We start from the raw sequence: 13,408 nt of genomic DNA on the forward strand, positions 1-13,408 counted from the left end.
GCCTTTCTCTTCAGTGGCATGGCGCGGCGGCGAGGATTTTTCGGGTTGGAGGCTGGATGGGAGATGCAGCGGCGGGCGGGAGAAATGAGCGGTGGAGGGGACGTGGTTTTGGAGGAGAAGATGTATATTTTGGGAATGTGTGGCTGACAGGCGGCTCCCACGCCCAAAAAATTTAGCCTCGTGAGACAACGCGCCCGATTCGCGCCCTTGGCCAAGGGACCGGCACGGGATTGCCGACGCTTCTATTGGGCTCGGAAAATCGCTGGCGTTGTTTGGGGCGCGCCGGTGTGAGCCCATTTTCGCTCCCGACCGCTAAAATGCTATCAGGACCGCCGGTGGAGATGCTCTAAACTGCTTGCCAAGATGAGTCTAAACTGCTTGCCAAGATGAGGTTACCACATCAAGCCTCTACAAGCAACCAAATACCACCAGACGTGTATTTATCTAACACAAAACTGCTCATTCAGACAACCAAACAAAATGGCTTTCTGGTTGCTTTTGGCCTGGCTGGAGAATCCATGCAAGCAAAACCTAACACGCCATAGACATATTAAAATTATATTCATTTAGTTACAGAAGTTCTCCTACAGGGACTAACGGCAACAGCAATCGAAGCTCCAATATTCTCGTCATTTTAAAAAAAAATGTTTATTAGTTATAAAAAATCTGAAAAATAATTTTGTAGCTTGTCAGTGATACGTCTCGCAATTATAGAAAATATCAACCCAAAATTCTTTTTACTTTATGCTAGACTAGACAAAAATAACAAAATTTGAAAGCTTTTTAGAGATTTGAAAATGACTACTCAGATTTGCACCTTTTTTTGTGTAGCTTAAAATATAAAGTATTTGAAATTGATATTTTACACGTTTGTGAAATACATTATTAGCTATATGCAGATATTTTTCAGAATTTTTTGAAACTCAAAAATACGAGTTTTGAAATACATCACTGGTGTCCATGTGCACCAAATCTCTGCCGCAACAGCACCGCCCTAATTATAGAGAAGTTATGCAATTGTGGAATCTTTCCCTCGGGAATATTTGAATATAATCCAGCTTTACTCAAAAGTAACCGAATCAATCACTTATACTTTTCTTTTAGCGAAGAAAAATAAATAATGACAACAGGTTCTTGCCAATCAGACGTTTTTTTAATATCTTAGCGACCTCCAAAAAAAATCATCAGTACATGACATCACCAAAATTTACGAGCGCAGAGCGCACTGCCGCAGAGCATCAATCACAAACAAACAAATATAAGAGAAACCTCTATATGATCTATTAGAATAGTTTCAGATACAAAAATGAAAAATCTACTAGACTAAGAAAGGGGTTTCTGTTTAAGCGTATGGTGACAGCTCAAAGTTTTAGGTAGGCTGTCAGCAGAATACGAACATGCTCTTGTCAGAAGAAATCAGCTTTCGTGCAGAAGATGTTCCAACAATTCGTTCCAACTGCAGATTTGCAACAAGAGAGCTAAGTCAACGAGAATGCTGGCGGAGATTCACTTATTTAAACACTTGACTACAGCTAAATTGAATTTAGCAAAACGTGTACAAAAGAAATGCAACGAAAAGCCCAGCTACCAGTGCTGACAGAAGAGCAGGCAGCTAATATGAGATTTGGGGCTCTGCCGTCTGATGTTAATAACTAATAACAGGTAAAAGTACTTGCAAACAAAAGCTCAAATCTGAACTATCGTTATTTTCCTTGAAAGTTTTGATCATAAAAACCAGACGATCAGAAAGTATAATGTCAAATAGTTTTGCCACGGTACGAAATGATAGATAAAGCATGCAATATGATCGAACAAAACCTACATGACAGTAGTATCTGTAAATTTCTGATGGGAACCAAACTACATAAACAGTGATCTCACCTTAAGAATATCCAGAGGAGAAAAAAGTACATTGCACTTTGGATTTGGTGATTCGCCAAGCATATTTACAAGCTGAAAGAAAAGGAAAGCACAGGGTTCAAAGATATAATTTTTAGGCCTTTTAACAGCACAAATTCATACGCAGTGCATACTGCATACAATAGCAATCTAGTCAATACCTCTGGATAGAAATCTTTTCTCCCTGGCAATGAGTAGACAACCAAATGATGTCCTCCTCTAATCTGCATGTTAATGGCAGAGTTATTAAACAGATACTCAAGTGCATTCTTGTAAAGTGACACCTAGAGCACGTCATAAGAAGTCCTCAAGGCCTTTTAGATGTTATGACCTTGTATCTGTGGAAGAAGTGAGATCTCTCACTATAGAGCAAGATCTTTTTCTGGCCCTCAAAAAACCAAAGTCTTGCACGAGATATATCCGGTTGTGACGTAGCCCTAATAAGAGCACATATACATCTACTATAAGCATAAGACCAAAAACAGATTCTCAACAAAAATAAAGACAGAGTGCAGATCCCGTTAGCTGAACAAAAAAAAGTAAATAGCAGAAAAAGGTGCACTTACTCTCCAATTCTACAAAAAGACGCGTCCTGAGATTTTAAAAAATTGCTCATCCTAATATATTCAAAATAGGAACTGACAAATAGCAACACTCCCCCCTGCATATTGCATTAATCAATTAGATAAACTTGCACATGACATTTCCAAACAACTAATATATTCAAAAGTAGCATTGGATGAACCATTATGGAAATCCAGATGAGGAATTGTCAGATAATGTATATTTTTTCCTCCAATCCCTAGACTGTTTCCAGACAAGTCTAGCACATCTACAAACAAAATTACTGCAAAATGCACAAAGTGCTGATACATTTCTGGCAAATACTGTTGTAGAACTATACTGGGTAATAAAAACCATAAGTGAACTCCATGTGGTGACAAAGTGCACATCCCACTACTACAAAATGACATGTTTGGTTGCATACATCCAAAATATCATGTGCTATCAGGTGTAACCCATGGTTTTCTTGAACTCTCCCCCATCAACATTTTAATTACCAGGGCCAGGTGGACATTTAAAACTACTCCTACAACTTCAAGAAGTACAAAATTCAAGTGAACATGACAGCATTGCAGTATCAGGAGTACAGAAAAACAATACCTCATCTGACTCCTGAATCTTTGGGTATACCTGTAATAATAAATCACAAAATAGTCAATAATAAGGCCATAACATATTTGTTAGAGCTATTCCATATTTCTAACAATCAAGAGGCAAGACCAAAGAAGGTGTGCAACAAAAACTGTATGAATCCATAATTTTACACAGCACCTAACACTGAAAGAAATTATGTGCGAGTCACATGTGGGCTCAGCTTCTGTGTACTACCACATGCCCCAGCTTGTTCTGTCCGAGCTTGTTGCTAAATTTCGGTGTAGATGCGCACTCTGTCATACAGTTGTCACAACATGGAATTCCCATGTCCAAGTTTTTGACAGTGACATAGCACCCAAATTCGGATGATTGGTACCCTATGAGTGAAATTGGAGCGGCAGGGACATATATTGCTTGTTCCTAACCACAGTTTTCTTCTCTGGGTCATTGCTGGATATGAATCCAAATGTATATACAATCGGTCACAAATATGAACCTAGTACAGAGCAAATCAAATACAGACATCCTCCTGTACAAATATTTAGTTGGATAATCTGTGAAACAGAAAACATCTATTTTGTAATATAAAGATCAACGATGTTGCAATTATTTCAGAATGCAATAACATTAGCAATTTAGCATGCAACTTTTAGTCGGATATTGCATCAAGTCCAGATAAGAATTTAGGTTGGTTGTCCTTACATAATTGTTTACATACAATATTTCGCACATGAATTATGTACTGTAAAGATGAGTGATAGTTTTGAAAATTAGCCGAGTGCCCAAAATTTCATAATGCATTATGAAGATGCAATATAAGCACAAAATGACTCACCCTTGTGCAGAAATAATCAAAGCGGGCATCATCAGATTCACCAACAGAAGATGCATCAAACCGTTCATACACCTGTGTAGTGATTGAACAATGAAAAAACATATAACTTAATATTGTCTGTTGAGTGAGTCCATCCAAAATTTGTAAAAAAACATCTAAGGAACAGCCCGGAATCCCTGACATCTAAGTTTTGTTCGGATGGATATATCTGCACAGCATAATAGCAACGATGCGACCGAGTATGAAGAGAAACAAGGAATTAACTGACCTGCCGTACTTCAAGCTGTATTTTGGGAAGAACACCTGCAAACTCAGTCACCAGTTTAACCTAAAAAATGTTGAGTTCCAGCATGTCAAAAACATGAGTCCAACACTACAAATGGATTGATTAATTACTTTCAGCATGCTACATACCTTTCCCTCATAATTTGAGCATGACCCGTTAAATAAAGCATTCATTTCTGCACAGCAGGCAAAGAATTGAAAGATAAATAGGTATATAAATAAACAAGTAGGTTACAATGTGAATATAGAGGGTGAATTTTACGTCACACGAGCGAGCATAATATATTTGCAACCAATGTATGATGGTCCACATGCACAGCAACTAATGCAAGCAATTTAAATACCAAATTACCAGGCATAACTCCAGTAGACACATACACACTAGCAAGAACAATAATAGATACTAAAGTAAATGCTGAACATGACTAAAAGAAGAACTGGTATAACTCAAGTTGATATTGAAAATCCAATTGGATGATATAAGCTGAAGACTTGAAAAATATGAGTCAAAATGATGGTCACGGTTCCAAGTGAAATTCCATACCTGGTGTAAGATACGAGCTTAGGATTATTGTTTGCCGATAATAACGTGCATGCTGGTCTAGGTACCTGAGCCAAATAAATGAAAATGTAAGAAGCATATAATTGACCTGATAAACATCATAATCAATAAAGAAATGCAAGTCATTTGATATTTTACAATAAAGTAAGTTGATGACTTATAGTACAGCCTTAGAGCATGGTATAAATAAATAAATAAAATTACCATGGCCTTATCCGCATCACGTTGGCTACATGTTCTTTTGATGGCAACTGGTTTAGTTGTTCAAGAACAGAATGGAGATGTGACCAATTCTACATTCATAGGTAGCAGTCATTTGTACCAGCAGGCATCAGAAAACAAGTAGAGCGAAGTACTAGAGTTGGAGGTTAACCTGCATAGATATCACATCTGCGTGATCAACCACCACTATCTGCACAAAACAAATGTATTGATAGTTAGACCTCATCGAAAATAAGAAACAACAGAATTGTGTGCACACTTGTTCCTTTATGGAAGTAAGTTGTCTTATCATAATTTCAACTGTACACAGGGTCTTGTAGACATTCAGTTTGAAATTGATCATTGTTTCCATGTGGACTATAGACGATTTACATATAATAATTGATTTACATATAAAATAACATATAGGAATAGAGATAGTAGTGAACAGAAAATTGTAATACTCCGACCCAAATTAATTGGCACGGCACTCTTGAGCTGCGCCAATTAATTTGGGCCGGAGGGAGGAGAGGAACTAACTTCAATCGATGACAGGAAATCGGAATCATTTTCCTTGGCACGTCCCTTTTTCTTGATATCTTCACCTCCATCGATTTTCTGATATCAGGCAGGCATAATTACGTAAGAGAGTACTGATATTTCAGCAAAAATGTGCGCATGTAATCAGAATAAACAACTCAGAGATGGGAATGGGATGGATTTGGAAGCAAAGTAATGTGAAAGGCACAAGGAGATCAAGTTTCTATTACAAATGAAACTAGTGCATAATGATGGAATAGTAACGAAACAGATTTTTTGTTACAGAACAACTGGAAAACAGGATCCTGTTTTAGTTCTTCCAATTGGCTAGCACCACTTCCAATTGGCTAACACCTACTCATTGGATCGGCAAATCCAACAGCGTGCTGATATGTCCCTCATACCTTTAAGCGTTTTCCACTTCTCCCATTATCAAAGCCACCTCCCTACCCAAACACCCTTCTTCAAAAACCTCCCTTTTTGCAAGAACACCTTCCTAACAGAGTTGTTGTTTGCAATTGCCACAAAAGCCAGAACCTTGTCACCTTTCTCCATATCGTATATCATGATATGGTATGTACCTCCGTCCATACTCCATAGGTGCTGCAATTGGCGCATCGACATGCTCAGTGGCATTCCAAACAGCAACCTCACTGCTGACTGCTATCGTTCATTTTCCTTGCCACCATTACTGACCAGCCTATATGAGTGTGGCCCTGGAAGCTGTCAGTCCTGCCACCCGATAACCTCACACTGTTGGGGACTCAAAATGCCCCTATGTAGGGCCTGGAGGTTCACTGAACCCATCAGGTGTTTGTGCAACAAATGTAGAATAGTGTTTTCTAGCTGTTCCATACTCCCCCTGTTCCATTTTATTAGTTGTACACGCACAGTGACCAACAAATTGATTTGAGGATAATTTGGACGAAAATACCCTGGTTACAATATTGATTAGAGGAGTAATAATAACTGGCGGCTAATTAATGATCCTTACAATTCAGGAGGGGTAGAATCAGCATCTACTGGGATAAAAAGGAAATCCAAACAATTCAGAATTTACCTACGAAACAAATACACCCAATAAAAAGATAAAGAGGGAGTATGTTTTTATACTGTGTGCAGTGCTAATTAGGACAGTAACCTACAGGGTGTCACCAGAACGATAACAATATACAGCTGCTGCATGCATGAGTAATCATGACTAATTGAGTATGCGAAGAAAACCTTTGTTGAAGAGTACTTACAAGTTTAAGCGCTAAAGGAGATGCCACTATGATATCAGAAGCATAGAAGTTACTGTATAGCTTAACAGATTTCCTGCAGAAGCATTGGTTAAAACATTAACTTTTAAGAAGCCTTCTGTATTCGAATATAGTCCTAAGAAAATACTAAAAAATTAATGTGCTAGCAATAATGAATTTAAGGACATATATTTTGCTGAAGGCAGAAGATCTCACAATGCAGAATATCAAAAAGCAATCATAAAACACAAAACATGTTGTAACATTCTACAACATCCAGTTTGTAGACTGAAAAGTTTACTGGATAAGAGACTTACCTAGCAGAAGTAAGCTTTAGGACATAAAGCTAAATGAAGATATGAACTATCCTGAAGGGACTACTATCTAAGCAGTAGCATTTCTTTCATCAGAGACTTAATGAGATGTCTCATTTAAAAAAATAAACATATTTAAAGCAAACAATCACTACACTGTAATGGTTTCAGAAGCCAGATGCTCTACCATACAGAGGATTTGCCCTATCACGATTGAAACTGCTTTAGCGGGTGGTGGAAATAACTGCTGAAGTGCCTTCTGCTATGCTGAGCATTCTATCAGTTGTGCAAACAATAAGAAGGCTTTTAACAGGTACATGATATAAGATTTAAAAAACCTCAAGACAGAACTTTCAAACTGATGACACCTAAACCATTACAAGACTCCTCCCCCCCCCCCCCCCTCGGTCCAGAGTTGTCATTGAGAAAACAAAGCGCACATTGCTTAATCTGATGAAAAAGTCACATAGCACAGATTTGTACTGCCTTCATTGCCTTCTCAAGTTTGCCGTATAGTGAGGTTTGCTTTCTTCGTAGTAAATCATTTGATTTAGGATTTCTAAGTTATAGCGAACTTCCCATTGCAAATTGCACATCTTAATTTACACTAGTTTCAAGTTATAACAATTTAAACACAAAGCTGCACACAGACGATCCAACAATAAATACTGAATTAAGATCGTTCATCATATTAGCGTAAAGGAAGTTTTATGTAAGACATGGAAGGAATTCAAATTCATTCAACCCTGTCAGTCAACTCACATGACTGGAGGGTTCAAAACAAAATGGGCTATTGATTCATTGCTTCCAAGAATGAGAATGAACCATGTATCAGTGGTAAATCCTAGACCATATAACTTACTACTCCCTCCGATCCTAAAAAAGTGTCAGTCGTACGATTTTTGAAATTACAGCTATTAAAACGTGATATATTAAAATTAACACAAAAATATACAATAGCTTCCATGACCACAAAAGTTGCCATAATGACACATATAACACAAGTTAGCATAAGATAGTGGAACCACAAATTACGTCAGAAGTGAGTTTTAAACTTTCAAGAATGAAGAATACTGAAGTAAACCTCCAATTCTGAACATGCAAGGTAGAAAAAATGTAAAACCTTTAGTCAAGCAAGTGGCATATTATCCTTGTTTAGTCATTTATAAATTTAGGGAATAAAGTTCCAGGACCAAAGGACACTACCAAACAATAGTCTGAACAAACAGCAAACCAATATAAATTAGAATTTCTGTGATTTGTTCTGCTCAGTGTTTGACTATTCATTTACATGCTCATGATCAAGCCCGTGATAGGCAATGAACTTGAAGAAAAAATTGAGCTGTTGGATTTTAAAAAAACTGTAGGGGGTACATGGTGGGTTGTGGACAGACTTGTCTTCGCAACCAGAAAATTACTATGAGGAATTATTAACGATCGAGCACACTTACTTTGTATATTTTATCCCAAAAAGAAAGTGATCTTCAACATCCCCAGCAAAAAGAAGGTTAAAATCTGCGGGTTTTGAACTATTTTCAGTCTCCTCTTCATCGTCTGATTCATCAAACTCTTTTTTGAATAGTCCCATGGCATTATCCTACAAATGAAAGAACTCTCTACCTATTAGCACAATAGAAAATAATCGCTGAACCAGCAATCGCAAATTATACATAAAATGATCTGCAGATTTAAATGAACCTGATATTTAAATGTTGCCCGTAAGAGCAACTGCAAAAGTAAAAGTGTACCTTCTGTGTCAATGGAGATAATTGGATTAATCTCTTCACTACCCGCCGTGCAATGCTTTTGAGAGGTAACAAGAAAAGAACCTGGGGCCATGATAATAATACAAAAGAAAAGAGCAATAAGTTCAGAGATAAAGATACAACAAAAATACTTACATAAATGAAGTGACAGCATGTTAGAAATTTTTGCTCAAATGTGTTTTGACTATGTGACAATACCTTTGGACGTGTAAAACCCTGATCACGGTACGAGTTGTCATCCAGAATATCTGTGTTAGCATCATTCCTAAGCTTCGCGTCATTTTTAATGACAACATCTCTTGTTCTATGAACGTGACTCAACTGCCGTTGCGATAACATTGCACATTAGTCAGCACCATAACAGGTATAGTAATAATGTTACCAAACAGGGATTTTGAAACTTACAGCATGCATAATATATGCATCCATAGTACTGGAATCCACCTTACTACCCTTAAGGTAAAATGGCTTCTTATTACAATGCATTATGTCACGATAACTATTACCTGTAATAAACAATTAAATTAGAATTACACTTGATAAAGGTGACAGAGAGCCACCATACATCATTTTAGCCAGGAAACATGACATGGAAAGCCATAATTTATCTTAAATTTACTTCATTATAGGGAAAGAATGAAGTATGTAACTTGGTATGCTAAAACCATTTTGGTAACAACTTTTTTTCAAAATTGCAAGAATATGGATCCAAAACAGACATGCACAACAGAATCTATAGGCTAGGGGAACCAGAAAAGGTACTTTCTGTCTCTATATTGCCAAAATTACTAAGACGGGCACCTGACAAAGTAGGATTAGTATATACAATCATCTCTCAGGGGCATTAACTGTTTAAGAAGTTGGTACTGGTATTAACTTGTTTTGCAGAGGGGCACACACACATAGACACCCACCGAAAAGATGTTTAGCTTGTTTGTATAACAAAATAGTTTCTGCTCTTCAGGCCAAGTGGACAGTGGTGGCAATGTAATAAAGGAGAAGTCCACATTTGTATCAGTTTGAGAGCCTTAAAGGGCCTTAAAATCTCTATTTTCCCCTATTCATAGAATGGATAGAGAAGCTCTGTTGGCTTCTTTGGGAACAAATTTTCTGTCTACTTTACTTTGGAGAAGTTTAGAGTTGCCAAGTACACACAAACATGTAAAAGAAGTATTTGATCATGTGGAATTTAGAACTGTAAATCACTAAATCTTGATCCAGCTAAATTTATGGGCACTTTTTTGTAGCTGGGTTGTGCTACAAAATTAATTAGCAATAGGGATCTTTGTTAATTCCAAAAAAAATAGCTCGATTATATTCGTTTAAAGCAGCACTATTTAGTACTCAATATATGAAAAGCTAGTGAAGGCAAGTGCTTTTACAAGGGACCAATGCTAACCCCAGCCGCTTAAATGTTCTACTGAGTCATGTCATTTGTGAAACAAGGCACTAGCTGAAAGATAATCAATAAAGGGCACTCACAAAGTGAGAAGAACTTCAATCTAGAGTTCAAGTTATCAGACAGGGTGTTTTGCCAGTGGTCCCTCAGTTTTCCTTTGACATCAACAAAAGGATCATCAGGAGCTCCCTGAAAGAACAAAGCATTGTGAATCTCCTGAACTATTTCTTACACAGAAAATCATCCCTGCACTAGTAATGAAGAAGTTGAATAACTCAGCGTAAAGCAGTTGAGTAGTTTGATAACTAATGTAATGGATCCAGTACCCAAGCACAGAGGAGCACAAAATAATATTTCCGCACATCTTGCCCTTTGAAGAAGCACATTTCACATACCATTTGAAGACGCATGGCAATATGTGCATGGATGTGGTACAGATAAATGCACCACAGTAACCCTCCCAAATAAGTTACAAAATGAATATAGGCCATAACTCATAAGGCGATCTAAACACGTGTGAAACTTTGGACTCCAAATAGACATACTGGTATCCTTTTATTATAAAACAAATACCTATATTGCGCAGTCAAGGACTCAAATTCAGTAACCCTCATTTCAAGGAGAAACAAGATCAAATTGCATCACATAAATCATAAACTTTCAAAGTACTTAGAGCACATAAGATCCACAATACACAAGTTGGCATGTGAATCAATCAAAATGACTCATCATGATGCAATTCCATGAAGTACCTGCATGTTTTCACCTGTTCCAACCCATTTGGATTTTGGAATGTCCGCTGCAGGCATCTCCCATTTATATTTATTCTTCTGCTTGAGTAATGCAGTGACTTCATCATTTGTTAGTACATGAGTAACATGACGCTGAAATGAACTGAAACATGCAAAAGAGGGCGCTGTTAGGACGAGTTACATGAAAAGAGCATGTATAACGGAAGAAAACAAAATGGAAAATGGTCCAAATAAATGTCCTGTTTAACTTCTGAAACCAAAGTAAGAATAAATTATTTCAAGCATGTAAAATAATCTCTGGTTGACTTTTAGTTTTCAAGGATCGTATTATTGCTGTGGCATACAATACAGTAAAGATGGCATTATACAAGCATTCTGAAACCAAGTCTTATAGGACTAAGATAGGGACATAGCAACTGTGGCCGAAAACTTAATGACTGATATCACATAAAAATATTAATACAGTATGCCTGCCCATTTAGATAACAGCCATTAAGCCTCCCAGTCAGCGAAAAAAGAAAATACGTGAATACTGCTGTACCAATAGCACTAACCATGACGACGACTCCGTTTCGTCAGTACCATCGTTTGTATTGCTTGTCACATCATGTGCCTCGTCCTCACTGGGAACACTGCAATCATCTGTCAAGTGGTCCTCATCGCTCTGATATAGGCCTTGAGAGGTCCCATTGGATTGCTTCTCACGTCGAGCAGCCTCCTCTTCTACGATTCCAGCTGCACGCTCAGGTAATTAATAAGTCCAATAAGAAAAGGTGCGGGCTGCGCTGCATGAAGCAAGAAAACCGAACCTGAAGTGTCTGGCAGAGTGGCGTCAAGCGCCGGCCTTTTGGCCTTCTCGCGCCGCCTCTTCTGGCCTGAAACCAGAGGGTGGCATAGCATCAGGATTCAGGAGGGGAGAGCAGCTGAGTAAACAAGGTGGAACTTTGGGCGAGGGACGGCGGCTAGGGTTTCGTACCTCGAGGAGTATCTGTTGCAGATACAGGCTTGGGCTTCCCCATCGGCAAGGAAGCCTAGGTCGTGTGCGCGCTAGCTGCGCGAGGGAGGGAGAGATGGGCTCTTGTGGTGGAGATGGGAGGTGGTAGAGGGGCTCCAGGCAGCGGCGTGTAGGTCGGAGCTTAGAGGCGGCCGGCGGCCTGCCGACGACCAAAGACGATGGAGTGGCGGCGCTCGTCCAGCCAGCCGCAACGAGCGAGGGGAGGAAGCCGAACGGAGTGTTCGGTATGCCAGAAAAGATGGGCTTTACCCGGGGCCGAATCCAAAATCCATACGGGCAAGTGGCCAAAAATATTGCTGAGCTGCCCCGGAAAACCCTATTTCCCGCCCATTAGCGGGGCTTAATACGCCCGGCCTGCGCACGGATATAAATGGGCCAGCCCAAGTACCTGGTGCCCTATTCACTGCTTCGCAAAGCCTATTACGGAAGAGCAGTTTCATAGAGAAGATTAGAAGAATACGGAAGTGTTCTTATTACCGTGTCGCCGGATCCCAGTGGTGGTGTGGTGCGGTGCCGCCGCGGGGCAGGAACCAAGATGCTGCTGCAGTGCTGGGTCGGCCGGACCGCCGGAGGCTGGTGCGGCGGCGGCGATTACGGGCGGACGAGGTTGGCCGGTTGGTGATGGGGTGGCCGCGTGGCGGCGCGGTCGGGACTAGGCGGAAGGAAGTAATCGAGAGTGAAGACTAAAGAGGCCTCTACTCGTTGATGTCATGTCTAGATGGACTAGCGTGGAGCTAACACTCAATGTCTACATGGGCTGCCTCTCGCTGGGCTGAAACTATCGGTTTCTTCGGTCGCTTCGGTCTGTCGCTCTCGACAACCCAACAGTACGCGAATATTTTTGGTCACCAGATTGGCAAGACCGATTGAATGACCGAAGACCAAACTATTGAGTTTTTCGGTTTTGGTCTCAGTTTTTCAGTTTCGGTCTTTTATGTCCGGCCAGAGGTACAACTGCCTGGAGGTGGGTACGCCTCACGCGCGGGCTCACGTATCCGTGTCTCTCAAGCCTAGAACCAAAAGCATGCCAGCTCTTGTCGACAATTTCCAGTCGTGTCTTCCGAAACGTTCCTCAAACGGCGTTGGATTTAACGTTTTGGGGATGTATTTTGTTCGTGCCATGCTAGGGAAATGTCGCTCCCCAGTCGTGATCCCCAAACGCCCTCCCCAAATGAATATGCTGCATGAAAATAAATGTTTTCATTCAAATTTGATTATATATTACAAAGTTTGAATGAAAACAGCTAGATTTCATCTAAACTCTAGCTTACTGGCCACCCGGCAGTGCGTTCAACGGCCCCGCCCCGTCGTCGCCTCCCATCCGATGTAGTTCCTGCCGCGCGCGCCGCCTCTCCATGCGTAGGGCGGAGGCCAGACGTCGCTGCTTGTCGGCACCCCGGAGGTCAGGGCTAGACAAACCTAGATCACCATCTGGCATAAG

General features: G+C 39.9%; 1 protein-coding gene across 1 annotated transcript; it reads right to left on the bottom strand.

Moving 5' to 3' along the window:
• Window positions 1-1,131: 1,131 nt before the first annotated feature.
• LOC127293835 (protein NUCLEOLAR FACTOR 1) lies at window positions 1,132-12,347 on the bottom strand. The gene is made up of 23 exons (XM_051323517.2): window positions 11,929-12,347; window positions 11,762-11,827; window positions 11,507-11,687; window positions 10,953-11,094; window positions 10,284-10,389; window positions 9,207-9,307; window positions 9,000-9,122; window positions 8,784-8,864; window positions 8,487-8,632; window positions 6,725-6,797; window positions 5,481-5,558; window positions 5,113-5,151; window positions 4,944-5,032; window positions 4,722-4,786; window positions 4,307-4,353; window positions 4,161-4,220; window positions 3,893-3,964; window positions 3,064-3,093; window positions 2,466-2,560; window positions 2,231-2,336; window positions 2,061-2,123; window positions 1,882-1,953; window positions 1,132-1,456 (listed from the first exon to the last, which is right to left on the bottom strand). Exons 1-23 carry the CDS (start codon window positions 11,969-11,971, stop codon window positions 1,382-1,384), a joined length of 1,953 nt encoding a protein of 650 aa, XP_051179477.1. The 5' UTR covers window positions 11,972-12,347; the 3' UTR covers window positions 1,132-1,381.
• Between the last annotated feature and the right edge of the window lie 1,061 nt (window positions 12,348-13,408).

The sequence above is a fragment of the Lolium perenne genome, chromosome 1 (assembly GCF_019359855.2).
Source record: "Lolium perenne isolate Kyuss_39 chromosome 1, Kyuss_2.0, whole genome shotgun sequence".
Lineage (NCBI taxonomy): Eukaryota > Viridiplantae > Streptophyta > Magnoliopsida > Poales > Poaceae > Lolium > Lolium perenne.

What these genes read in the sequence shown, in the direction of transcription:
- LOC127293835 (XM_051323517.2), bottom strand. Translation starts at nt 11,971, where the DNA reads ATGGGGAAGCCCAAGCCTGTATCTGCAACAGATACTCCTCGAG. An exon ending in GTGATGCGGATAAGGCCATG is followed by an intron (nt 4,787 to 4,943) that starts GTAATTTTATTT and finishes TATTTGGCTCAG; the next exon opens with GTACCTAGACCAGCATGCAC. An exon ending in TTGATTATTTCTGCACAAGG is followed by an intron (nt 3,094 to 3,892) that starts GTGAGTCATTTT and finishes TTATTATTACAG; the next exon opens with GTATACCCAAAGATTCAGGA.